General features: G+C 40.5%; 1 protein-coding gene across 3 annotated transcripts in view; it reads right to left on the reverse strand.

Annotated features, from left to right (window-relative positions):
* Window positions 1-27,459, reverse strand: part of akt1 (v-akt murine thymoma viral oncogene homolog 1) — a 123,863-nt gene that overhangs the window by 27,228 nt on the left and 69,176 nt on the right. For all 3 annotated transcript variants that reach the window (XM_072568633.1, XM_072568632.1, XM_072568631.1), the window contains 2 exons: window positions 11,723-11,834; window positions 3,404-3,548 (listed from right to left, as the gene is read on the reverse strand). In XM_072568633.1, coding sequence (XP_072424734.1) covers window positions 3,404-3,548; window positions 11,723-11,834 — 257 coding nt within the window. The remainder of the gene's footprint in view (window positions 1-3,403; window positions 3,549-11,722; window positions 11,835-27,459) is intronic.

The raw sequence follows: 27,459 nt of genomic DNA on the forward strand, positions 1-27,459 counted from the left end.
TGGATAATTGAAGCCCCAGTACAGATCCCCTGTAGGGCATTAGTGACACTAGTCACTTGACAGCCAGAATAAGAGGGTGTTGGTTGATTGATTGGGCCATTATTGGTGATCTGCTGCAACTCCATGCCACTGATGGCTCAGTAAATCAGTACCCTCTGCTCACACTGCACAAAATGGCGGCCCTTTGTTCAACTAGGAGAAAATGGGGTCTGCAGATGCTGGAGATCAGAGTCGAGAGTTTGTTGCTGGAAAAGCACAGCAGGTCAGGCAGCATCCAAGGAGCAGGAGAATCAATGTTTCGGGCCAGAGCCCTTCATCAGGCTCTGATGAAGGTACTTTGTTAAAATCTGCTTCTTCCATTGTAGTTTTGATGACTGAAAGATGACAAGTTTCAAATCTTGTCTACTTTTAGCAATGTTTAATCCCTAGAATTGGCAATGATAATGCCACTGAAAGTTGAGGAGCAATGATTAGATTTTCTCTTGCTGGAGATAGTCATTGTCTGACACTTCTGCAACACAAATGTTACTTGCCCCCTGTCAGCCCAAGTATGGATATTGTCCAAGGTTTACTATGTATGAACCTAGATCACTTCAGTATCTGAGGAGTCACAAATAATGCTGAACATTGTGCAGGCATTAATGAACAATTCTGACCTCATGATAGAAGGAAAAATCATTGATGAAGCAGCTGAATACCATTGGGACCAGACACCATTCAGAAGAACTCCTCCACAGATAACCTGGAGCTGAGATGACTGACCTTCAACAACCACAACTACCTCCTTATGTGCTAGGCAATGTTCCCTCTAAGCTGCACTCTGAAGTTCTACACATGCCTTTCACAGCACTGACTTCCAGTTCTTGAAGATTTTGTAAGTGTTTCCATTAAATAAATGGAGCTCCAGGACAAAATTCTCAAAATTCAGTCCAATAATCATGAATAAAATAATGATTTTTTTCTTTTGTTACAAAAAGAACTCAGTGGCCTGAGAAGCTGGAAAGAAAATTAGAGGGAGCGCTGGTGAGTAGGAATTTCGTCAGCCAGAGAGGGATAATTTGTGGAACTCAAGTCTTTGAATGTACTTAAGAGAGAAATAGATAGGTTCTTGATTAGCAAGGAGATCAAGGTTACGGGGAGAAGGCAGGGTAATGGGGCTGAGAAACATATCAGCCAGGATCAAATGGCAGAACAGACTCAATGAGCCAAATGGCCGAATTTTGCTCCTATATCTTATGCTCTTAGGCTACATATAACCCTAAAGCTACCTAAAGCTAAAGAATCATCTTGTACACCTCTATCAAATCTCCCCTAAACCTTCTTTTCTCCAATGAGAAAAGCCCCAAGTGCCTCAGCCTTTCCTCATATGATCTTCCTACCATTCCAGGCAACATCCTGGTAAACCTCCTCTGCACTCGTTCCAATGCCTCCACATCCTTCCTATAGTATGGCGACCAAAACTGCACACAATACTCCAGATGAGGCCGCACCAGAGTCTTATACAACTGCAACATGACCTCAGGACTCCGGAACTCAATTCCTCTACCAATAAAGCCCAGTACACCATATGCCTTCTTCACAGCACTATTTACCTGGGTGGCAACTTTCAAAGATCTGTGTACATGGACACCAAGATCCCTCTGCTCATCCATACTACCAAGTAGTCTACCATTAGCCCAGCAATCCATCTTCTTGTTACTCCTACCAAAGTGAATGACTTCACACTTAGCTACATTGAATTCCATTTGCCACCTTACTGCCCAGCTCTGCAACTTATCTATATCGCGCTGTAACCTGCCACATCCTTCTTCGCTGTCCACAACTCCACCGACTTTCGTGTCATCCTCAAACTTGCTCACCCAGCCTTCAAGCCCCTCCTCCAGGTCATTTATAAAAATGACAAACAGCAATAGTCCCAAAACAGATCCTTGTGGAACACCGCTAGTAACTGCGCTCCAAGATGAACCTATACCATCAACTACTACCCTCTGTCTCCTTCCAGCCAGCCAATTCCTAATCCAAACCTCTAATGCACCCTCAATGCCATACCTCCGTAGTTTTTGCATTAGCCTGCCATGGGGTACCTTATCGAACGCCTTGTTAAAATCCATATATACCACATCTACTGCTTTACCCTTGTCCACTTCCTTGGTCACCTTCTCAAAGAATTCAATAAAGTTTGTGAGGGACGACCTGCCTTTCACAAAACCATGCTGACTATCCTTGATCACATTATTCCTATCCAGATGTTCATAAATCCTATCCCTTACAATTCTCTCTAAGACTATGCCCACAACAGAAGTGAGACTCACTGGCCTATAGTTACTCGGGCAATCCCTGCTCCCCTTCTTGAACAAGGGGACCACATTTGCTATCCTCCAGTCTTCTGGCACTATTCCCGTAGACAACGACGACATAAAAATCAAGGCCAATGGCTCCGCTATCTCCTCCCTAGCAGAAGTGCAGAAAGGATCCCGTCCCCAAAAGGACTTTTCAATCGTCATTTCTACCAATAATGTCATCAACAAATGCATCTGCAACAGATGAATTTGGTGAAAAAAAAAGTTGAATGCAAGTAGGTTTATTCACCCACCTGCCACAGACTTAGTCAGACAAACACATCCACGAGGACTCAGCCAACTCTGCCAGTGCTGGTGATACTGAAACTCACTCAGTGGATGGATGTTAAGTCGTGTTAGTGAGAAATGAGAAGAATGGCTTTGGAGGAAAGTATACAATCAGTTACAGAAGTCTTAGTGATTCTGCCTGTCAAGCATCAAAGAGATTGAAGAAAATCAATAAAAGAAGTTGTGCAATGGTGATGCAAGTGTGAAACCTGAGATTTAAAGCCTTAACGCATCTGCCCCACTGGTATTTTGAAGAAAAGGAAGGGAACACTCTTCCCATTATGGTAACTAACACTTCCCAAGGTCATCATTCCATCTGATATTGGGGCCTTGCTGCATGCAAATTGGCAACATCAGGAAGTGCACTTCCAAAATGTACACTGATCAGCTCTATAGCATACTGAAGCAGTCTAAGGGCATGAAAGGTGCTGTATAAATCCAAAGCTATCTCAGTTACAAAATCTCAAACAAAATATTAACCTTTATTCCTCTCACCTCACATATTCATAAAAGAAGCAGAAGCTTACAAATTAACTCGTGAGAAACTAGATGGGTGTTTAATTTATTTAAGTGTATTTCTTGGTCTATTTTAATTTGCTTGTTACAATTATGGTATTATATCTTAGTAATGCTTTCAGTAATTATCAGCAGTTAGCAACAACAGTAATTTCTAATCTATGGGGTACTATTCCAATATAATCAAAAATGTCATTCCGCTAAATAATGAAAGTTATAATATATTTGGTGTTTGCGTATATGCAATTAAGACATCCTACCACTTTGTCTTTTGGTCTAGTGCGAGAAATTTCTATGGCATCAGTCCATGAGTGATCAGTAGGGGGCTGTAGGTGGTAGTCCATGATGTCATCCTCTTGCTTAAGACTATCTGCTACTGTTTGGATGGCTTTTGTCCATTCTTCCCTGTAAGAATGTAACTAAAAACAATTAATCATTCTAAACCTCACCTTGCATACCAGATAAATTACTTTTGAAACATTCCAAAACTAATGTTTCTGCAATACATTTAATAATTTTTTTGTAAAACATATTTTTAGAAATTTTTTTATTAAACTGTTCAAAGCTTCATCTTATAATTACAGATAAAATGATCAGCAGTTAAACAATGCAATTTTATCAGTCACTTGGTTTTCCCCCAATTGCAACAGGTTTTCAAATTGAATTGAATTGAATTTATTGTCATGTGTACTGAGGCACCGTGAAAAGCTTTGTCTTGTGAGCAATACAGGCAGATCACATAGTTTAGTAGTATTGTTGGTAAATAATAGGTAAACAGCAGCACAAACAAAACACAAGTACAGGCGAATGTTAAGAGTTTGAGAGTCCATTCAGTATTCTAACACCAGTAGGGTACAAACTGTTGCGAAACCGGCTGGTGTGTGTGTTCAGGCTTCTGTACCTTCTCCCCGATGGTAAAGGTTGTAGAAAAACATTGCCAGGGTGGGATGGATCATTCAGAATGCTGGTGGCCTCTCTTCGACAGTGGGCCTGGTAGATGGATTCTATAGATGGGAGGTTGGCCTTTGTGATTGTCCAGGCTAAGTTCACCACTCTCTGTAACCATCTCCAATCTTGAATGGTACAGTTGCCATATCAGGTGGTCATACATCCAGACAGAATGCTCTCAATGGAGCACCTATAAAAGTTGGCTAGGGTATTCGCCGTCCTGCCAAATTTTCTCAGCTGCCTGAGGAAGAAAAAAAAAAGAGATATTGTTGGGCCTTTGTAACCAGTGTATCCATAAGAGGAGAGCTTGCTGTGGATGACCACTCCCAGGAGCTTGACACTCTCCACTCGTTCCACCTCTGTGCCGTTAATGTGTGTGTGTGTGGGGGGGGGGTGGGCATGAGTAACATCCCGCCGAAAGTCAATAACGAGTTCCTTCGTTTTGCCGGCATAGGCTAGGTTGTTCTCAGTGCACCATTTTTCCAGATCTTCCACCTCCCGTCTGTAGTCTGTTTTGTCGCCATCTGAGATTCGACTGACCACGGTGGTGTCATCAGTGAACTTGTAAATGGCATTAGTCTGGTATTTGGTGATGCAGTCATGGGTATACAGTGAGTACAATAGGGGGCTGAGTATGCACCCCTGGGAGCTCCAGTGTGGAGTGTTAGTGAGGATGAAATATTGTTCCCAATCTTCACTGATTGTGGCCTGTCGGTCAGGAAACTGTGGATCCAGTTGTAGAGAATGGGGCTTAGTTTGAGATCACTAAGTCCAGTAATCAGTCTCGAGGGGATAATAGAGTTGAAGGCTGAACCGTAGCCAATGAGTAGGATTCTTACAGAGCTGTTCTTGGTGTCAAGATGTTCTGGGAGTGAAGGGCAAGTGAAATGGCATCTGATGTGGATCTGTTGGTCTGATAGGCAAATTGGAGTGAATCAAGAGTAGTGGGGAAGCTGGAGTTGATTAATGCCATGACCAGCCTTTCAAAGCACCAACGTTAGGACCACTGGGCGGTAGTCATTGAGACATGCTGCATGAGCCTTCTTAGGCACAGAGATGACGTTGACCCTCTTGAAACAGGCAGGGACAGTGACCTGCTGCAGGGAGAGGTTGAAGATGTCCAAGAAGACCTCTGCCAGTTGATCTGCGCATGCTCTGAGTGCATGGCTTAGTACTCCGTCTGATCCCATCACTTTCCTTGGATTCACAAGAAGGAAAACTGATCTGACCTCTGAAATGTGAAGTTACTTTGTATTGTTTTCAGTTCACAAGTTATCTTAGTATTCCACAACCAGTTACTAATGGGTGGCAGGTAAAACTGCTTAAAAAACATGGATCCCTAATTTACCACGCCATTGACGATAGGTACTTTTTCTAAAGATTCACTCATGGATGTGTGCTGAGCTAGCATTTATTGCTTAATCTTAGGTGCTTCTTGAATCGCTGCAGTCCATTTGGTGAAAGTTGACGAATATCTCTGTTTGGAAGCAAGTTCAAGGATTATGACCCAGCGACAGTGAAGGAACAGCAATATATTTCCATGTCAGGATGGTGAGTGGCTTGGAGAGGAACTTGCAGGTGGCAAGGTTCGCATGTATCTGCTACCCTCATGCTTCTGGAAAGCAGTGATCAGAGCTTTGGAAGGTCTTGGTTAATAGTTTATTCAACATAGTCATCAATGTGAGCTTGGATTTATAGATTTAACTGACTGCGGATGCTACATATCCACTTCCTGTACTTCAGCACAAAACAAAAATATAGACTGACACACCAGCAGAATGCCGAGAGAGCACTGGACTATCAGGGGTGCCAAAATTTGGATGAAACGTTCAACTGAGATGCTGTTTATCTAATGGGGTAGACATAAAAGATCCCATGGATTATGCTGAAGTAAAGCTGACAAGTTAACCAGAGTCCAGACCTTCATTAATCTCTCAATTAGAGACATAGAGTCATACTGCATGGAAACAGACTTTTCAGTTCAACTCAACCATACCAACCAGATATCCTAAATTAACCTAATCACATTTGCCAGCATTTGGCCTATATCTCTCTAAACCCTTCCTAATCATATACCCATTCTGACACCTTTTAAAAGTTGCAATTATACTCATCTCCACCATTTGCTCTGGCAGCTCATTCTATACATAGATGATCCACTGTATGAAACAGCTAACATCACAAAACAAATAACTTGGTTATTGTCATACTACTGCCTGTGCAAGTTTGCTGCATGCAAAACTGTCTTAAATCCAAAGTAAAACAAAACATCAATTCTCTGATCGACTCTGGCAAGAAAATGAACATATTTTTAAGACAACTAATGCTGGAGATCACATTGGGTCAGACAGTATCCACGGGGAGAGAACAAGCTAACATTGAGTTGAGATGACACTTCATCAGGACTGACAAAGTGTGGAGGGGACAGCATTCATGCTATGGTTTGGAGAGTGGGGGTTGTGTTGGGGCTGGGGGTGGGGGGGGGTGTTGACACTGGGTGCAGAGATGCCAGTGAAGAAAAGATGTTGACAGTTCAGCTTAAGTGAATCACAGCGCAAACTGGAGGAACAGCATCTCATCTTCAGACAAGGCACTTTGCAACCTTCTGCACTTAATATTCTGTTCAACACCTTCAAACTGGGAACATTTCCTCCTTTTCTTTTAGCTTGTTATCATGTCCTCCCCTCTCCGCATCCCACTTACTATCCTTTCAAGTCTGGCAGGAGACACGCTATTGTTCTGCCATTCTCACAGGCTTGATATATATCAATATATTTCATCACCAGCACCCTACACCCACTGTCCCCAGTATCATCCCAAACCAGATTATAGCATAAATACTGTCCCCTCCACACTTCAACTCTGATGAAGAGTCATCTAAACTCGAAACATTAGTTTGCTCTCTTTAGAGTTTTAGATCTAAGGAAAATGCACCTGCATTTGGTCTTCAGTCACGCTATAACGAGAAGCTATCTGACTTGCTGTGATCTCCAGCAGTTGTTGTCTTCAGTACAGATTCCAGCATCTGCAGTGATTTGTTACTATACTTACAGACTGATTAGCCTACCCTTGTCGTGGGCAATATCCTGGAGTCCATTGTGAAGGATGACATTTCTGAATACTTGGAAGTGTACGGTAAAATAGGGCAAAGAAAGTATGGTTTCATCAAGGGGAGGTCATGCCTGACAAGTCTGCTAGAATTCTTTGAGGAAGTAACAAGCATGTTAGACCAAGGAGAGCCAATGGATGTTTTCTACCTGGACTTCAAGAAGGCCTTTGACAAGGTGTAGCACAGGAGGCTTTTAAGCAAGATAAGGGCCCGTCATGCTCGCATGGATAGAAGCTTGGCTAACTGGCAAAAACAGAGAGTGGGGATAAAAGGATCTTTCTCAGGATGGCAGCCAGTGACAAGTGGTGCTCTGCAAGGTTCCGTGTTAGGATCACAACTTTTCATTTTATAACAAAAATTATCTAGATGAAGGAACGGAGGGCATTCTGGCTACGTTTGCAGATGATACAAAGATAGGTAGAGGGACAGGTAGCATTGAGGAGGCAGGGAGGCTGCAGAAGGATTTGGACAGGTTAGGAGAGTGGGCAAAGAAGTGGCAGATGGAGCACAACATGGGAAAGTGTGAGACCATGCACTTTGGTGGGAAGAATAAAGACATGGACTATTTTCTAAATGAGAAGAAAATTCAGAAGTCTGACTTGGGAGTTACAGTCCTGGATTGTCTCAAAGTAAACTTGCAGGCTAAGTTAGTAGTTAGGAAGGCAAATGCAATGATGGTATTTATTTTGAGATAACTTGAATATAAAAGCAGGGATGTACTTCTGAGGCTCTATACGGTCAGACCACATTCGGTGTATTGTGTGCAGTTTTGGGCCCCATATTTCAGGAAGGATGTACTGGCCCTGGAGCGGGTTCAGAGAAGGTTCACCAGAATGGTCCCAGAAATGAAAAGCTTAACATATGAAGAACGTTGGAGGACTCTGGGTCAATACTCGATGGAGTTTCGAAGGATGAGTGGGGAATCTAATTGAATCATACGGAATAGTGAATGGTCTGGACAGAGTAGATGTTGGGAAGATGTTTCCATTAGTAGAAGAGACTAGGACCCAAGGGCACAGCCTTTAGAGTAAAGGGAAGACCTTTTATAAGGGAGATAAGGAAAAACCTCTTCAGCCTGAGAGTGGTGAATCTGTGAAATTCATTGCCACAGAAAGCAGTGGAGGTCAGGTCATTGAGTATATTTAAGACTGAGATAGATGGGTTCTTGAGTATCAAGGGAATCAAGGGTTACAGGGAGAAGGTGGGAGAATGGAGTTGTAAAACTTATCAGCCATGATTGAATGGTGGAGTAGACTTGATGGACTGAATGGCCTAATTTCTGCTGCTATGTCTTATGGTGTTATTTTTCATATTTTCCTCACTTTTCCCTTACTTGTACTTCAGTTCACTTCATGATGTTATTTTTCTTTGTCAGTTGCCACTATTCTCCTTTATTATCCTTTCTTTTGTTCCTCGAATTTTATCATTTCTAAAACAATAACAATGTATTGCTTTTCTTGCTTTTCCTGCTTTTCCAAAATACTCTCATTTTCAATGTGAAATATTTTCCAAAAGGGGTAAAATAGCTAAGCAGGATCAGGGAAGGCACCCAGTATTCTTTCCTGTGATAGAAACTATTACAGTGAATGCTGGGCTCAGCTACTCTCCCTTTATCTAACTCTGTGGCTGACTGCCCGTATTTCAAAGAGTTCTCCCTGTAGGGGATCTCGCTACAAATGTCACTAACAGCAACAGTTACTGGGGGAACAAACAAAAACACAATCACCCGCTTGCAACACATAAAGGATTAAAATATCAGTCTTTAGAATCACATTGTATGTCGCTTGATTTTTCACTTTTCCTCTTTTTAAGTGCCTACATCACATTGTTAACAGAACATAGAGCATATAACTCAAAAACTGTAACTGATCATTTCAACAGTACAGCAGAAGACAAATTCATAACGTTAAATGGTAGAAGTCAATGGTTAGAAAATTTGAATAGGCATTGAGTCATGAAAATTATAACACAAATGTTCATTTAGCCCATCATACTCATTCAAGTACTGGCATTTCAAGTGAAATTTCTTGCTCTTTTCCATATTCTTTTATCTATTATTTTTACCATAAACCTGGTTAATTAATCTTATCCAAGTTAGACTCTACCTTAATAAACAAATAGCAACATATTCCACTTTTCTAATAAATTTGTGAAAAATATTCTTGAAACTGTCCTATTTATTTCCCTGGTAATAGTTTTCACATTACAAATTTTTGGTTTGTCATTTCAAAAACTTAGAACATGACTGCTAAATCTCCTCAAGGCTTTATGGTCTGGTTTAATATTTCAAATCCTTCTTTATAATCTCATCATTATGTAAATGAAGACTAAATGCATGTTCCTTAGATATAAAACCCTCATCAAGAAAGTAAAGGCACCAAAAGTTAAACAAGATGGAATTCTCCCATTATCAACAGCGACAATACTATGGCTTTAAAGGGTGTATTTTGTCCTTTTTTTTGAAAATGAAGAGACATTAAGACAGAAGCACCGAGCAGTCAAATCCAAGCAAATAAGGTAAATAGCTTATAAGGCCTTTGATCATTTTTTTTAAAAAGGTGAAACATAAGAAGCAGCATGAATGGGTGAAGTCAGGTTCCCACAGAACCAGGGTTTTAGTTTAGCTTTCAGTAGTTGTTGGGGTTTTGAAGTTGGCTATGGAAGCTGCCTCTCTCTCTCTCTCTCTCTGTTACAGCTAAAAGTTTGGGTTTTTTCTGATGCCAGTTCACATGTGAGACAATCTACTTTACCGAGTTTGCCTTTACCAAGGGTGTATTTATGGGATGTTACTATACTGGAATAATTGCTGTTTAGCAGCTAAATAACATATTATTCTGTTAAGTTTTCCAATAGAGTTAAGTTATTCCAATTCTTTCTTCTGTTGTATTCTTATCCTACAGTTAAAATAAAGTCTGTTTTGCTCAAAGCCGAGTAGCATAACCAATTGAATTAAAAGTTAGGGTCTAGGCTATCTACTTGATATATTTTAAGGAGGTTTGGTCTGGTCCACGACACAACCAAACTGTTTAGCAAGTGAGATTCATGTAGTCCGGATTACAATGACTGACAATGACATTTTTCACCCAATCTTCAGTTTTTCACATTATTAATTATGCATTTGGATCTTATGCATCTTTCTAATGGAATCACATGACTGGAGAGATAGAAATACTGGTCACTGCTGGGGCCTCCCAATGTTAATGTTACTGTCACCTCCAACTGTACACCACCTAAGATGCTGTAAGCAAGGAACTGCACTTCAGACTATGATGCTTGAATGTCTACATTAAGGACATGGCCCAGAGAGGTAAGATCCTCAGCACATTGACTGGGACCTTGGTGGTAATTGACAGAGAGGAGGGCAGTACTGCATCATGCTAATTAGCAAAAGGAGGCCATGACACCAGAAACACAGTCAGCCTGGACTGAGACAGCAATCCATGTTAATACAGTGGCCCAGCCGAAATACAACACACAGCCGTGCAGAAAGAAGGCTAATGATCTTTTGATCTCCACAAGAGTAAATGCTACCAATTTCTCCTTGCTACCTTACACTCACTTTAATTCTGTCATTACACATCCATTTTCCCAAGGCTTATGAACTATACATCTATTAAATGCAGTGTGTCCATTCAAAGGCGCTCATCCATCCAAGCTATTAATTCTTCTTGCTGTCTGCAATTCCCAATCACTCTCAAACAAAGCTGAGAGCCACAAGATGTTTCCTGAGAAGGTGCACAGGTATGCTTGTTCTTGTATGCTACACAACCTGGGAGAAGAATGCAAGTCATTGGCATCCCTGACCTCCAATGTAAAATCCTGAGGTTGAGGTGGTGTGAGAGTTGGATGGAGATCAGACCTGATGACATGGCAAGAGTGATGGTGTGCCAATGCTAGTTTGTGTGGATGAAGGTTGGAGAAGGTCCATAGAGTATGCAGAGACATAGAGAAGAAGATAGAGTTAGATGAGATCCGGAAGTAAGCGATAAGTGGATACCACCGAGTAACTGTTCTTTCATGTCAGGATTTTGCACCATCTAGTTCCTCAGGGAAGGAGAATTGGAAGTAGAATATAAATGAGGAGAGTTGACCTAATGAGGAGATGCAAATACTTTGTAATAAAAGTAGTCACCACTTAATAGTGAGATTCTGATCTTGCCAAATGAACCTTATACGGAAAACAGGGACACTCCTTCTTCATGTCACGATTCCATGTTTTCCATTCTTGCTGCATTTTCCCCAACTTTCTTGCCATTGCCCACATTAATCAAGGGCATGGAAAATTGTATTCATGTTCTTGAAAGGCGCCGATAATTCACTAAGTCTATAACAGACTTTTGTCTTCTTTAAAAATATTCTTGAAAATTATTTGACTACTGAAATAAGTAAGGAATATTTTGGACATGTATTATGAATGAATTTGCTGGTGATTAAAATTCTGTGCTGTAAAGAAACAATATGCAGTTTTAACTGAGCTGATCAGCATTGTTACTGATAAACACACATCCTTTATAAAACATACCGTTCCTCTGGGCTATCAACATGAAATGTTCTTTCTATTACTGCAGTCCACTGGAGACACCGGATGATAAATGTGTTTGATTTTGGTCGCTCTGTCTTCATCAGTTGACATTCTAACGGAAAGATAAAATTAGCCTGAAAATTACACTTCCAAATATCAGACTTTCACTTGATCTCTACTTCCAGACATAATTATAAATACAACTCTGATAACACAACACTCACTTCCCATCTCCAACTTCATATTTCATCCACACGTTTGGAAAGGCAGGACGTTCAATCAAAAAGCCCACTTAGCTAAGGGATTTGTGGGGTAGGCAAAGTGGAGAAATATAACATTGATCACTGGGTGAGTCAATCAAAGATGGTGCACCTTTCACCAATCAACTTAACAAAAGTATTGGTTGACACAGCAGTTATGGCATGTGGAACACAAAGAAGTCTTTGACATGGAAGGGAATGTAAAAATGAAAAAAAGAGTTTAAGAATAGGCATCTAATAATCTGACAGTAGAACATAATTACAGACCCAGTCATCTTACTAGATTTACAATTTTAATACAGACATAAAATACACGGAGATGATATGGGATGAAAAATAACAGCGTGGGCGGCACGGTGGCACAGTGGTTAGCACTGCTGCCTCACAGCGCCAGAGACCTGGGTTTAATTCCCACCTCAGGCGACTGACTGTGTGGAGTTTGCACATTCTCTGTGTCTGCGTGGGTTTCCTCCGGGTGCTCTGGTTTCCTCCCACAGTCCAAAAATGTGCAGGTTAGGTGAATTGGCCATGCTAAATTGCCAATAGCGTTAGGTGCAGGGTTAAATGTAGGGGAATGGGTCTGAGTGGGTGCTCTTCAGCGGGTCAGTGTGGACTTGTTGGGCCGAATGGCCTGTTTCCATACTGTAAGTAATCTAAGTAATCTAATAACTGGAATAGACATTGGAGGTAATACAGAAGATCAGAATGGGAGGCATTTAACTATGTGATGGATAGGGCTCAGCCTAAAACCCTAACTAGGAGCAAATAACTTCCAAAAGCTCAAACCAAAACCTAAAAGTTAAAGAGTGCAATACAATTTATTTGGGTGGTATAACAGAAGGAAAGCAGGAGAAGTGGCAAAGCACAAATATAGAATAGAAACATAAATAGAGAAAATAGGCTATTCATCCCATCCAGCCCACTTTTTCATTCAGCATGATTATGGCTGATCTCTTGCTTCAATGTCACATTCTCATTCTCTTCCCGTATACCTTGACATCTTAGGTCTCGAGAAACCTTTTTTTTCTTGAACATATTCAGTGATTTGGCCTTCACATCCTTCTCTTCTAGAGATTTCTACAGGTGCACCACCCTCTCACAATGAAGAAATTTGAATCCTAAATGGCATACCATGCATCTTCAGACCATGATCTCTAGTTCTGAGCCACCCAGCCAGAGGAAGTCTCATCTCTGCATCCAGTACTTCCAGCTTTGTCTGAATTTTCCACACTTTAATGAGATTACCTCTCTTTCTTATAAAGTTCAGTGAATACACATCTTGTTGACTCATCCTCTCTTCCTGACAAATCTGCCATTCCCTATCACAGTCTGGTGAAACTATACTGCGGTCCTTCTATGACTTTCTTTGGTCGGGAGAACAAACTGCACAGCCTGCTTGAAGGTCCCTTTGGACTTTAACATTTCCCAAAACTATTACCATTTATTTATAAACAAAAACTGAAATAGCTAGAAAAACTCAGTAGGTCTGGCGCATCTGTGGAGAGAAATCAGAGTTGATGCTTCAGGCCCAGAATTTCAGGTCTGAAGGCAAGGAGAGCAGCAGGTACTGGAGCACAACTCATCAGTACTATTGCTGGAATGTTGTCAGGGCCCATAGCCTTTACAGTATCCAGTGCCTCCACCCATTTCTAGAATGAATCGAGTTGGCTGAAGACCTGTGATCCTGCTCACCACTGAAGGCGGCCAAGATGCATCGTCTACAGTACTTGGCATTTCAGGCTAAAAATTGCTGTGAATGCTTTTGCCCTGATGATTTGGATTCTTCCATCATAAATGATGGGGATATTTCTGGAGCCTCCTCCTCCAGTGAGTTGTTTAACTGTCCACCACCATTCACAACTGGTTGTAGGGAGGCGATGGCCTCATCGTGTTATTGTTGAACTGTTAACCCAGGCAATGCTCTGGGGACCTGGATTCGAATCCCAACATGGCAGATGGTAGAATCTGAATTCGATAAAAGAAAATCTGGAACTAAAGTCTAATGATGACCAGGAATCCATTGTTAATTGTTGGAGAAACACATCTGGCTCACTAATGTTCTTTCGGGAAGGAAGCTGCCATCCTGTCCTCATGTGACTCCAGACCCACAGAAATGTGATTGACTCTTAACTGCTCTCTGGGCAATTAGAGATGGGCAATAAATGCTGGCCTAGCCAGCAGCACCCTCATCCCATCTGCAAATGTTTTAAAAATGCGGCAGGACTGCAGGGCTTAGATCTGATTCATTGATTGTGGGTTGCTCTGCCTATCATTCGTCACCCATGCTGCTTGTCCTGTTTGGTAATTTCACCAGGTTGGCACCTCATCTTTATCCATGTGTGGCGTAGCTCCTGGCATGCCCTGCTGCACTCTCCATTGAACCATGTTAGATCCCCTGGCATGATGGTAATGGTTAAGTGGGGAATATGCCGAGCCATGAGGTTGCAGATTGTGTTGGAGTACAGTTCTGCTGCTGTTGATGGCCCAGAGGGCCTCATGGTTGCCCAGTCTCGAATTACTAGATCTGTTCAAAGTCTGTCCCAACAGACTTTGGCACAACACGATGGAGATGGTTCTCAACGTGAAAGCGGGACTTTGTCTCCACAAGTTCTATACAGTGGTCCTTCTTCTCAATTCTGTCATGGACTGATGCATCTGCAGCCGGTAAAGTGGGTACAATGAGGTCAAGTAGGTTTTTTCCCCTCTTGTTGGTTCCCTCATGACCTTCCACAGACCTAATCAGCATATATGTTCTTTAGGACCCACCAGCAGTAGTACTGCCACTCTTGGTGGTGGACATTGAAATCCCCCACCCAGAAGGCATTTCGCCCTTTTGCCACCTTAAGTGCTTCTTCAGAGTGTTGCTCAACATGGAGGAACACTGATTCACCTGCCAAGGAAGGATTGTATGTCATAATCAGCAACATTAGCCTGAAGCCATGAGACTTCAAGGGGTCTGGAGTCAAGGTTGAGGCAAATCCTTTCCGACAGTATCTCACTGCACCACCACCTCTGCTGACTTTGTTCAGACACCAGTTTTGTTTCTTAAATAAAAAAAACTTAACAATTTGGTAAATACAATAACTTTAGCAGAGGCAAAAAAAACAAACAAGATAATTAACTTCAATGTTTTAAAACCAAAACATTTATTCTCAACCCCCACTCATACAAAAAAATGGAAAAACAAACAAATAGTTAGGGGATAAGTAAAATAAAACTGGCCAGATTATTTAAATGGTTTTCATGATGCATTGTTTCATAAGCACAAATATGAACTCCTTGGTTGATCTTCTGGAGATGTTGATCGGTATCACTTTTTCAGTTCACTCAGATACATATAGTAATACCTCTAACTTAGCTTTCTACTCTCCGGACCTCCAAAAGCTGGTAAGAAAGTTAGGTAAGCAGCTTTAAAATCTTCATGCTGTGTCACCATCACCCAGAACACTTCTCCGCAGAATACATAGTCCAAAAAAAAATTCCATTCTGGTACTGCCCTGATAAACTGACTGTCTTTTCCTAGGGCCTCAAATACCATTGCCATCTGCTTGAATATATGATCAATTCCCAGGTACTGACCTCGTTAATAGCCAACGTCTGCTGTCTGTTTAAATACAGTGCTCTTCCGGTGTCCCTGTGTCTGTATGAACTCTTTTAATCAAGAAACAGTCTGCAGTTAAATTCTAGGCCTGGCCCCATAAACAAAAGCTTAGTTGGTTTGTTCTTTTCCTTTTACCACAAGCTGTTTTCTCAAAGTCCAAAGACCATCTTCAGCTCATAATTCCCAATTCATAGCTCCAAACTAAAAATTGATGGAAGAATAAAAGTAATGAAAAGTCAGTGAGGATTCTCACATCAGTTTTCGGTCTCACTAACCTCTCCTGTATTATCTTTTTATGACGAAATCAAATTTCTTTCAATTGCCCCTTCCAAACAGACCTTTGCTTTTCTAGCATTCCACGGAAGATATTTGTGTCTCCTTCTGTAGAGAACTAAAGTTGTTCATTGATTGTTCTCTAATTTCCATTTTCTCCAGTCAGACAGTAAGCAGCTGACATTGATTTCCCTAATCTTTTCCTTTTTATATACTCATAGAAGATCTTGCTGTCTACTTTATGTTCCTTGCAAATTCGCACTCATGCTCTATTTTGTCCACGCATAATCAATCAAATCTCTTAGTCATCATTTACTGAAGTCTTAACTGTTTCCAATCCTCAAGTTTGCTATTTTTTAGAATAGAATTTTTAATAGAATCTCTACAGAGTGGAAACAGGCCCTTTGGCCCAACAAGTCCACACCAACCCTCCAAAGAGTAACCCACCCAAACCCATTCCGCTACCCTATTACTCTACATTTACTCCTGACTAATACACCTAACCTACACATTCCCGGGCAATTTATCATGGGCAATTCACCTAACCTGCACATCTTTGGATTGTGGGAGGAAACTGGAGCACCCGGAGGAAACCTACACAAACACAGGGAGAATGTGCAAACTCCACACAGACAGTTGCCAGAGGCTGGAATCAAACCCAGGTCCCTGGCGCTGTGAGGCATCTGTGCTAACCACTGAGTCACTGTGCTGCCCCACACAGTGTCTAGCAACTTCATAGATTCTTCGCTGGATCTAATACTATCCTGAATTAATTTGTTAGCCACAACTGTTACTTTCCCTGTTGTAATGCATGCATCAGTTCCTTAAACATTTTTCATTACTAAAATGCATAATGGTTGATAGCAAACAGGAGTTTAGAGTGTCTCGAAGACATTGGCAAGTACAGTTGCTGAGATTAAAGAATACATGCAAGTGATAGTTAAAGAAAAGGTAAAGCTATTGAAGGATGTCAGCAGCAATCTTCAATGGAATTGAGATTCTTAATCATTTTGCTTTTATATTTAAAAGTCGACGATGAAAGGAGGGGTCCTTGAAAGGAATGAGGAATAACTGACACACTTATTTCAAAACATTATGGCAAATGATAAATAGACAGCAAACCCAGATAGTCCAAGCTCCATGCAGCATATTAGCAATTAAACATCAGACATTCTAATCATATTTTTCATTTCTTTTTATGTAGGAAAATATACATACTAAAGCACGAGAAGGTGACAAAGGTTACTTGACAAAGTTTAAATAAGAAAACCATCTGTCCTAACTACAAACTGTTAATTGCACATCAGAGGAAGAAAACTAGCGGAAACCATTAGGGCTAACATTACTATACATTTGAAAAAGTATTATCTAATCAAGGACAGTCAACACAGATTTGTAAATGGTATGTCATGCTTGATTATTTCCATTGAATTCTTTGAAAAATGAGAGCATAAAACAAAGAATGCACTGAATTTGAATTTTCAAAAACTGTTTGATAAAGTGCCACATATGGGACATGATGCATAAATTAAAGTTAATGATATTCAAGGATAAAGGGATGGCTGAAGGATAAAACAACTAAACAATGACTAAATTAATGCTCTCAGACTGCCAAAATGTGCTAGAGGCGTGCCTCACGGATGTGTTGGAACCTTTCTCATTCTCTAGATACGCAAATGACTTGCACAACAGCACAAATGATGTCAAATTTTGCTGATCTTAAAATTCGTGGAGACTGCAAGAGGATTTCGGCAGAATAGATAAATAGACAGATGTATGCCTGTCACAACTCAAACTACATAGGCAGAAGCAATACATTTGCAGGGGTGAGATAGGTGTGAGAGGCAGAATGTAAGTCTGCTTAAAATCATTAAAGTCACCAAACAGGGCAATCAGGGGTACAACCTTATTTTAATTAGGCAAAAAAAATCGACACAAAGGGTAATTAAAGACACAACTTTGGGGCTTGCAATGCAAAACAAGAGGCAGTATAAATCTTCAGAAATATTTCTTGGGTATTTCTCATGGATTATTAAGGTCTCAGGGCAGGTTCTTTAAGTCCTTAAATCCATACAACACAGAAAGTGACGATTCAGTCCCTCATACATGCCAGCTCTCTGCATCTGCAAATCACTTAGTTCTACAGGAAACCTGCCTTTCCTCCATAAACCTAAAAATTATCTCTTCAGACTATGTCCAATTCCTTTTTGAAAGCTTTAATTGACTCTGCTTCTATTCGACTCTCAAGCAGTGCAACCAAGATTCTTAAACCTCAAGGCATAAAAAAGATTTCCTCATGTTACCTTAAACTTGTCTCTTCTGGTACTCAATCCTTCCACCAAAGGCAACGTTCTTTTGCTCCAACCTATTCTGTCTAGATGGTTCATGATTTTGACTACCTCTACCAAATCTCCTCTCAACATTTCTCCAAAAAGAGAACTGATCTATTTAACTGAAGTTGACTATCACCTGGACCATTCTCTTGAATTTTAATTAGAATATAGTGTGCCATTCTCGATGTGAGCGCATTAGAGAGGCTGCAGATGAAGCCAAACTAATACTTACACAGATTTTACACTTTTGCACTCTGCAACTATATACAAATCCCAGGATCCCTAAAGCTTTATTAGCTGCTTTCTCAACTTGGCTTGTCATCCTCAATGACTTGCACACAAATCCCATCCTCCCTCCCTCCCTCCATCCCCAACACCTCCCCTACCATCACCGACCTGCCCCCCCACACCCCCCTCCCCCACCGCTACACACACACACACACACACACACACACACACATTCTTTCTACCAAAATGAATGATTTCACTCACCTTTGCATTAAGTTTGATCTGCCACCTGCATACTAGTTCCACTAGCCTGTCCATATCCAGTTGAAGGTTATCACAATCCTCCCTTAGTAATACTTGCAAGTGTTGTGTCATCTGCAAAGTCACAGATTTCTGAATCCCTGGTGCATTCACTCTTTCAGTCCAATGGCAGCCACATTAATGGTTGCTGTGAATATGTTTAATGGACAAACACCTCGCAATGTCCATCTCCATTCTACATTCACAAATTAGCTGCTCAATCTGCCCTTTAGCCAATTAGCAGTCTGCACCTGCAAACATCATAGTTGCAACCTATCTCTCCCTCCTCCAATGTCTGTTTCCCAATCTGAACGGGGAAAATTTTGACCTTCAAATGGGGTTTCTGAAATTTAGCAGTGTTGCTATAGCTAATGCATAAAAAACTTTTTGCTAACATTTCAAATATTTTTAAAAAGTTATTTTCAAGAGCCTGACTGAAAAAGACAAATAGCAGTTGAGAATATAGTGAAAAAAATACTTTGAATAACATGTCTCTTGTTTATCAGTAAATAGGTACTTAGAAGAAAACTTGAATATTTAGGTTGTTCTTTTTTGAGCAGAGGATTATCAAAATAGAAAATGCTTTTCCGTAAATGGCTATTTCAGACAACTCAATTATAGCATTTAACAGTGAATTAAATTAACATGAAAAATAAACTGAATAAATATGGAGAAAGAGTGTAATATGAATGGAATTGGCACTGGTATGGAACTGAACCCAAATTACAAAGGCAATATTGGTCCTCATCAATGTTAACATTATTACCCACAGAGGTCAACAATTGCTTAAAAATACTCATACACAACACTGACAAAATTATCTACAGAATAGCTATTCAATAATTCCGAGGACAGAATCAGTGGCAAGAAAGCCACATTCATGTAGATTACCAAGTTGCTTGTGTCATTGATCTCTGCTCACAGGATGAATTCTTGCCTATCCAACATGTACAGTTATCCAACATATTGGAATAACTTCAGCTCTAATGTGACCCATGGTAATTTTAACATGTGTTGGTCAGAATAGATAAAACAATGACAATAAATGCTTGGCCATGACAAATAATGGAGAATGGCAATAAGAACAGTTAACATGCATTTATATAGCACCTATAATAATTTAAAACATCTTAAAGAGCCACAAAGGAATAAACTCTGACAGTAATCAACAATCAAGTACAAGAGAAACCTCTCAATGGGAATGGGTTTCTTCAGCACTGGTTTGTCACCCCAAATGACTGCTAATTCATGACAGAGTTCACCATCATATCTGTTACTTAAATCATCTTCATTATTCCACACAGCCAACAGGTTTTTACAGCTTATTTTACCATTAAAAAAAGGTTCATACAATAAGTTACACTTGCCAATTTTTAAAAAACGCTCTACCACAACAGGAAATGTTCTGGATGTGAAGAAAAGCTCCAGGGACCAGGCCACATAAATTTAATCAGTGACATGATGTTAAAATTCTGCATTCAAAATTACTTGAAGCATTAACATGGCATTTTAAAAACTCATCAAAAATTCTTAAGTGTGACAAAACCTAAAACTATGTTCTAATGAACAGAATAAATACTCTTAATTTGATTGTTCACAACTCAAAGAACATCACAGAAGGCAAAGGTCCCATGCAGCTTCTCATCACCGCTAACCATCATTTCAGGGGTGCTCATCACTGCCTCCTCCACGCTCATGTCTAACAATAAGTACCATGAACTCAAGGGCATTTTCTGCAAATCAGATGGCTCTTATTCCTCCTTCCATTTCCTTAGCTCTTTAAGCATAACTTCTTCTAAGTTTCCCCCTTGTACTTACCCTGAATATTTCAGCCCATATCTTTCTCTACTTTCTCTATTATCTCGCTTCAGGCCCTATTTGACTTCACCTTATCTGATTGTAACACAATTTAGGTGTATTGGCCGTGCTAAATTGCTCAGTGCCGAGGGATATGCAGGCTAGGTGGATTAGCCATGGGAAATGCAGGGTTACAGGGATAGGGTAGCAGTGTGGGTCTGGTCAATGTGGAGTTGATGGGCTGAATGGCCTGCTTCCACACAGTAGGGATTCTATGATTTCCCTTTCTCAATTGCCATTATTGGCAATTCTCTCTTTTTGTCTAAAAATCTGCCATTACCCCTTCTACTCAAAATGCCTTTCTGGACTGTTGCCAGTGTCTCATCCATCACAAACTGGATGCCATTGTAAATTCTGCTGCAAAGGTTACATCAATTCCAAATAACCCATCTAAAAACGTCAAATAGGAGTTCAGAATATAGTGAAAGCTGTGCTATTTGAATGACTGTACATTAGATCTGAATCAAGCTCTTCAGTGTTCTTCAGCCATACAGACCTCCTTATGTCCCATCCCTCTACAAATTATGATCTATTGAGTAATCCAATTTTAATCATTTCACCATTGTCAACCTTGCCATCAGATGCTTAGGTCCTAATTTCTAAAAAATAAACTTTTATTCACTTGTAGGACATGGGCATTTGATGATCTGTAGCTTTAAGTGGTTATTTTGACCTGTTTTTAAATTTAAGAGGTTTTAAGGCAGAAATGACATGCACTAGAATAAACAGCTTATCTTTCAGCAGTTGCTGTTGGGGCCTTGAAGAAATGAAAGCTATTTCATCCCCTCTCCTGGGTTCAGCCAAAAGCTGGGGCTCTCTGCCTACTTCGGGAGTTACCTGTGAGGCAATCTGTGTTCTGAATTTGCCTTTTGCCAAGGGGTGTGTTTATGGGATTTTATTACATTGAAACAGTTAATTAGTAATAGTTACCATATCTATTATTCTGCCAAGTTTTTCAATTGAGTTAAGTTATTCCAATTCCTTCTTTCTTTTGTTGCATTTTAACTATAGGGGATGAATAAAGTGTGCTTTGCATTAAATCTGGTAGTTTTACCAATCGATTTGCATCAGGAATGGAACACCTTACATTAACCTCAAAAATAAGAAAATTAGTTATGGTCTGGACTATCTTCTGAATATTTTGAGAGAGTTTGGCCTGGTTCAAAATATGTGTCACTGGCTAGGCCAGCATTTATTGCCCATTCCTAGTTGTCTTTGAGAAGTGGTGGTGAACTGATTTCTTGAACCACAGCAGACAACATGCTCTCGGTGGAGGAACACTGCACATGGGAGAGGGAATTCCAGGATTTTACCCCAGCAACAAAGAAAGAACAATGATATATTTCCAAGTCAGGATAGTGCTCCAAACTATCTGCTGCCCTTGACCTTCTAGATGGAAGTGGTCATGGGGTTAGAAGCTGCTGTCTAAGGATTTTGGCAAATGTCTGCATTATATCTTGTAGCCAGTACACACTGCTGCTAATGAGCATCGATGGTGGAGGAAGTGAATTTTTGTGGATGTGGTGCCAATCAAGCAGGCTGCTTTGTCCCTGATGATGTATGCTCCTCGAGTGTTGTTGGAGCTGTACCCATAAGGACAAACGGAGAGTATTCCAACAGACTCTTAGAATCATTGAGTCATAGAGATGTACAGCGTGGAAACAGATCCTTTGGTCCAACTTATCCATGCCGACCAGATATCCCAACCCAATCTAGTCCCATTTGCCAGCAGTTAGCCCATATTCCCCTAAACCCTTTCTATTCATATCCAGATGCCTTTTAAATGTTGCAATTATACCAGCCTCCACCACTTCCTCTGGCAGATCATTCCATGCATGCACCACACTTTGTGTGAAAAAGTTGCCCCTTAAGTCCCCCCCCACCCTAAAACTATTCCGTCTAGTTCTGGACTTCCCCACCCCCAGGAAAACACTTTGTCTTTTTATCCTATCAATACCCCTCATGATTTTATAAACCTCTATGGAGGTTACCCCTCAGCCTTCGATGCTCCAGGGAAAACAGCCCCAGCCTATTCAGCCACTCCCTACAGCTCAAATCCTCCAACCCTGGAAAATCTTTTCTGAACCTTTTCAAGTTTCTGTGCCTTGCAGCAGGTGAATAGGCTTTTGGGAGTCAGGAGGTGAATTACTCACTGGAGTATTCTTAGCCTCTCATCTACTCTTAGAGCAAGAACAAAGAACAATACAGCACAGGAACAAGCCCTTTGGCCCTCCAACCTGAGCCAATACAGTTTGCCCTTCCACACTAAAACTGTCATGATTTACAGGATCCATATCCCTCTATTCCTCTCCTATTCATGTATTCGTCCAGGTGGTTCTTTAATGCAGAGGCTGGAATCGCACCAGGGTCCCTGGCGCTGTGAGGCAGCAGTGCTAATCACTGAACCACCACGCAGCTCCTTTCTTCATAACTATAATATGCCATACCAGGCAACATTCAAGTAAACCTTTTCCATACCCTCTCCAAAGCATCCACATCCTCCTGGTAGTGTGGTGATCAGAACAATATGTTATATTCCAAGTGTGGCCCAACTAAATTCTATAAAGTTGCAGCATAATTTGTCTATCCTTATACTCAATGCCTTTTCCAATGAAGGCAAGTATGCCATAAGGCTTTTTTACTACTTTATTAACTTGCACTACCCCATCTTCGTACCTGCATACCCAGATCCCTCTACGTATCAATGCTCCTAATGGTTCTGCCATTCACTGTATAATTTCCACTGCACTTGACCATCAAAAATGCATCACCCCACATTTATCTGGATTAAACTCAATCTGCCATTTTTCTGCCCATGCCTCCAACCTGTATATCCTGCTGTATCCTCTGACAATCCTCCTCAACATTCACAACTCCACCAATCTTTCTATCACCCATGCTCTTGTAGCCACTGTGTTTATATGGCAAATTCACTTGAGTTTCTGAAGAATGGTTGCCCCACCACCTCCCCCCAAGATATTGATCGTGGGGGATTCAATTATGTTAACACCCTTTAATGTCAAGGGGCAATTGTTAGATTTATCTCTGAATGGAGATGGTCACTGCCTGGCATTTGTATGACACAAATACTATTTATCACTTGCAGCTCAAGCTTGAATATTGTCTAGGTCTTATTGCATCTGATCATGGACTGTTTGAGAGTCGCAAATGGTGCTACACATTGGGCAAATATCCCTAATTCAGATATTTCGATGAAGGGAATTCCACCATACATCTTGTCAGCTTTCTTAAGATGTTTGAGGAGTACAGATAAGCTGAATGGCAGGTGTCTTTTCTCTAGCATGGGGGATTTAAAGACGAGGGGCTGTACATTTAAGGTGAGAGGAGAAAGACTTAACAAAGACATGAGGGGTAACTTTTTCACAGAATGGTTCATGTGTAGAATTAACTTCCACAGAAGGTGGTGGATGCAGTTACAACATTTAAAAGACATTTGGATCAGGACACGAATAAGAAATGTTTGAAGTGATATGGGTCAATACAGGCAGGTGGGACTAGTTTAGTTTGGGATTATGGTTAATGCGAAAGGTCTGTTTCCATGCTATATGACTCCATGACACTATATCCTACCACTATGACCAAGTGTTTGGTCATCTCGCCTAATATAACAACTTACTTTATTTGGTGACTATTCCATAATACTCTTAAAGGCTCTTTGGGAAAGTGAGAGTGTGGGGAAGTAGCACCATATGCTTTTACATTCCAATATTTATGACACCCTGAATACATCATACTGCACAGTGATCTTGGCCACACTGTGAAGTCCATTTGAGGCAATGATTTCCAAAGCTTTCATGAAGAATCCCACATAAATACAAACACACTTCCAGGGACCTGCTCCTGGGAATCTCACACTCTTCCTAAAGGCACAATCAACTAACTGCAGGAAGAGAACAGTCAAATTGCAGAGTTTTCTTAAAAAAAATAAATAAAAATTGGTTCACTCCCAAAACTGAGGTGTCCACAGCAGTATTGCTGACCTACCTGTACTCCTTGGACTGCCTGCCCTTGACCTTCAGGACTAACTGATCTAATCCCCAGACTAAGAAAATGGATCTCCAGTCTCTGGCAGGATCAAATGCCTGATGACTGTGCCAGCCTCTTGACTGACTATGGCATTATTCTGACTATGCACCACACTGGATTGCTGCCTTTTGACTTGCAGATATTGTCATTTGTATGAAACACATGCAGTGTGTTTGCTGACCATACTGCTGGCACATGCTGCAGGTGTGACACTGATATTGTACTGTGTCACTCAACCACTTGTCACTCCCTTGATTGTCCAATGCAGCCTCATGTCACAATCTGCCCACCCTTTCCCTATGCACCAAGAAGAGGCTGGAAATTAAAGGCTCTGTATACTAAGGAAGTAATCGGAATCATGGAGAAGCTAGCAGCCTGCAAGTCACTGCTGAAGTCAGTGAGTATGCACGAAGAATGCAATGTGAAGTGAACACAAACTAAGAGTAGGAAGATGTATCCTGTGCAGATCCACGAGATGCCTGTGTGTCCTGCATGCAATACAACCTGGAAGAAGCAGGCGCAGTGAGATGAGGAGGCTGGTGGTTTGTAATGCCAACTTGTATAGATAAAAGATTGAGACAGATTGCAGCCATGGAGCATGCAGGGACACTGTTATAATGAAGCATTTGCATGATGGCATCAGATACCTGTTTGCATGTCGGGAACTTGTGCTATCAAGTTTCACAGGGAAGAGGAGGAAAATTGGAAGTAGCATGCAATAATACGAGTTGGGTCTTTAATGAGGTGCAAGTAAATGGAAGTAAGGTTGCTCAATGATGAGATTCTGAAGTCTCTACTTAAGGTTTGAGTGGAAAATCACCAAGAACAATTTTTCTCGAATGTCGAGGTTCTGATTGTTTTTATTCATTCCACATATCCCACTTTTGTTAGTCACAGCACCCCAAGGAAAAAAATCACCCATAATACTTATTGGCCAATGTGAACTTTCCTCAAAAACCATCTCTGAAAATATTACACCTTTGTCACATGTATTGAAATATTTAGAGGGGTAACTGCTTGTACATTCAAATTGCAAGTTACATGTATTAACTAATTTTGCATCATCCTTAAGTTTTGTTTCACACCAGATTAGTAATGTAATCCTTATTGAAGAAACCCGATTGATGGACCTTTTTATTATGGCTCTAATATAGTTAAAGCACATAATTGGCCATATCAAGAACCAGGTGAAACAATTACATTCATGTTGAAAAAGCAAAATACTACAGATGCTAAATATCAGAAATAAAAAAAAACAGAAAATCCTGATGAAAGACAGGACTGGCAGCATCTGTCGAGAGTGAAATAGAGTGGCAAGGTGATGCCAACAGTATACAGATTAACCTTGATTATCCGAATTTCAGATTATTCGAAGAAGATCTCAAGGTCCCGTAAAAACGCTATCCATTATCTGAACTCTCAGTTATCCAAATGCTCCCTGCCTGTCTTGTTCGGATAATTGAGATTGTTCTGCATATTTAATTCTCACAGCAGCTTAGGTCACCACGAAGAACTCTCCTTCTCAACCTCTCCTGTCACATGAAACATGGTGGCCCTTGGGTTAAACCACCACCAGTCATGACAGAGCAGCCCTATGGTTCAGTAGGACTATTGCAACTTTATCTTTATTACACGCTGTTGATTATATTAATATTATATTAATATTATATTAATACCTTGTGATTCCACAAGATAAAAAAAATTGAAATATACATTTGGTCTTAATTTACAAACTCCATTAAGATCAAGTCAAAAAAGGCTCATTCAAACATCACACAAATATACCTGTAATTTTAACAGACTGCTTACATGAATCTTATAATTCATCCATAACATTTGCACTTTCTAAAGTTCAACACTGGTGCATGTTTTAAAGATCTTTACTGTAACAAATGGATTAAAACAATATAAACAAAGCACTTTTGTTGTTAGTTTCAGAACTACAGAAAAAAAATCCTCTTCAATTTTTAACAACGAACAATTTTGAACTGCAAGTAAGTAGTCATTCATTTTTTTTCAGACTCAGTTCCCACCAACTCTTGACTCTGAATTTACTAAATTTACTAAAATTTCTTTAATTCCCAGCTATTTAACCTTTAACTTTATAATAGTCTTTCACCGTGAAAGGTATTGCTGGTCATACTCCCTTGAACACAGGCTAAGCAAACCTTCCAGTGTCATTTTAATCTTTTAATCAGGGTGTAAGCTCCAACATGCACTCCTACAGTATATCTTAGAGACTTCCATAAGAATTAACGAACTAGGAACAGGATAGGTTATTCAGTCCCTCTCATCTGCTCACCTATTTAATAGGAGTACAGTTGATCTGATGTGGCCTCATTTCCACATTCCTATCTACCCTGAACTTGCTGGTTTATCAAGAATGTATCTGTCCTTGCTTTCAAAGCATTTAATGACTTCTACCTCCAATCCTCTTTGCCAGAAAAAGTTCCATTGACTTTACCCCGAAAAGAAGAATTCTTTGCCATCCAAATCTTGCTTTTAAACTGTGCCCCCTGGACTCTCCCATAAGGGAAACGTTCCCTTAGAAACCCTTGCCCTCTCAAAGCATATTTCCTCGACACATAAATCGCATGGGTTTTGTATCCAGGTAGAAATGCCAATTAGCTACCCTGAGATCCCAACTCTCTTACATTTTGGAAATCGATGTTTAGATTAAAGCATAACAGTTTACAACATGATATTCTTAACATCATTCTGGCGTGTCAAAGCAATCTGTAAACACAAAAGCAGCTGCTTTCTCTCAAAATGGGAATGTCTTACACCATCTTTCCAGCAACATAATTTGTTTTTTCTTTAAATGTTTGATAGCGAAAT

This window comes from Chiloscyllium punctatum, chromosome 4 (genome assembly GCF_047496795.1).
Source record: "Chiloscyllium punctatum isolate Juve2018m chromosome 4, sChiPun1.3, whole genome shotgun sequence".
NCBI classification, from domain to species: Eukaryota; Metazoa; Chordata; class Chondrichthyes; order Orectolobiformes; family Hemiscylliidae; genus Chiloscyllium; species Chiloscyllium punctatum.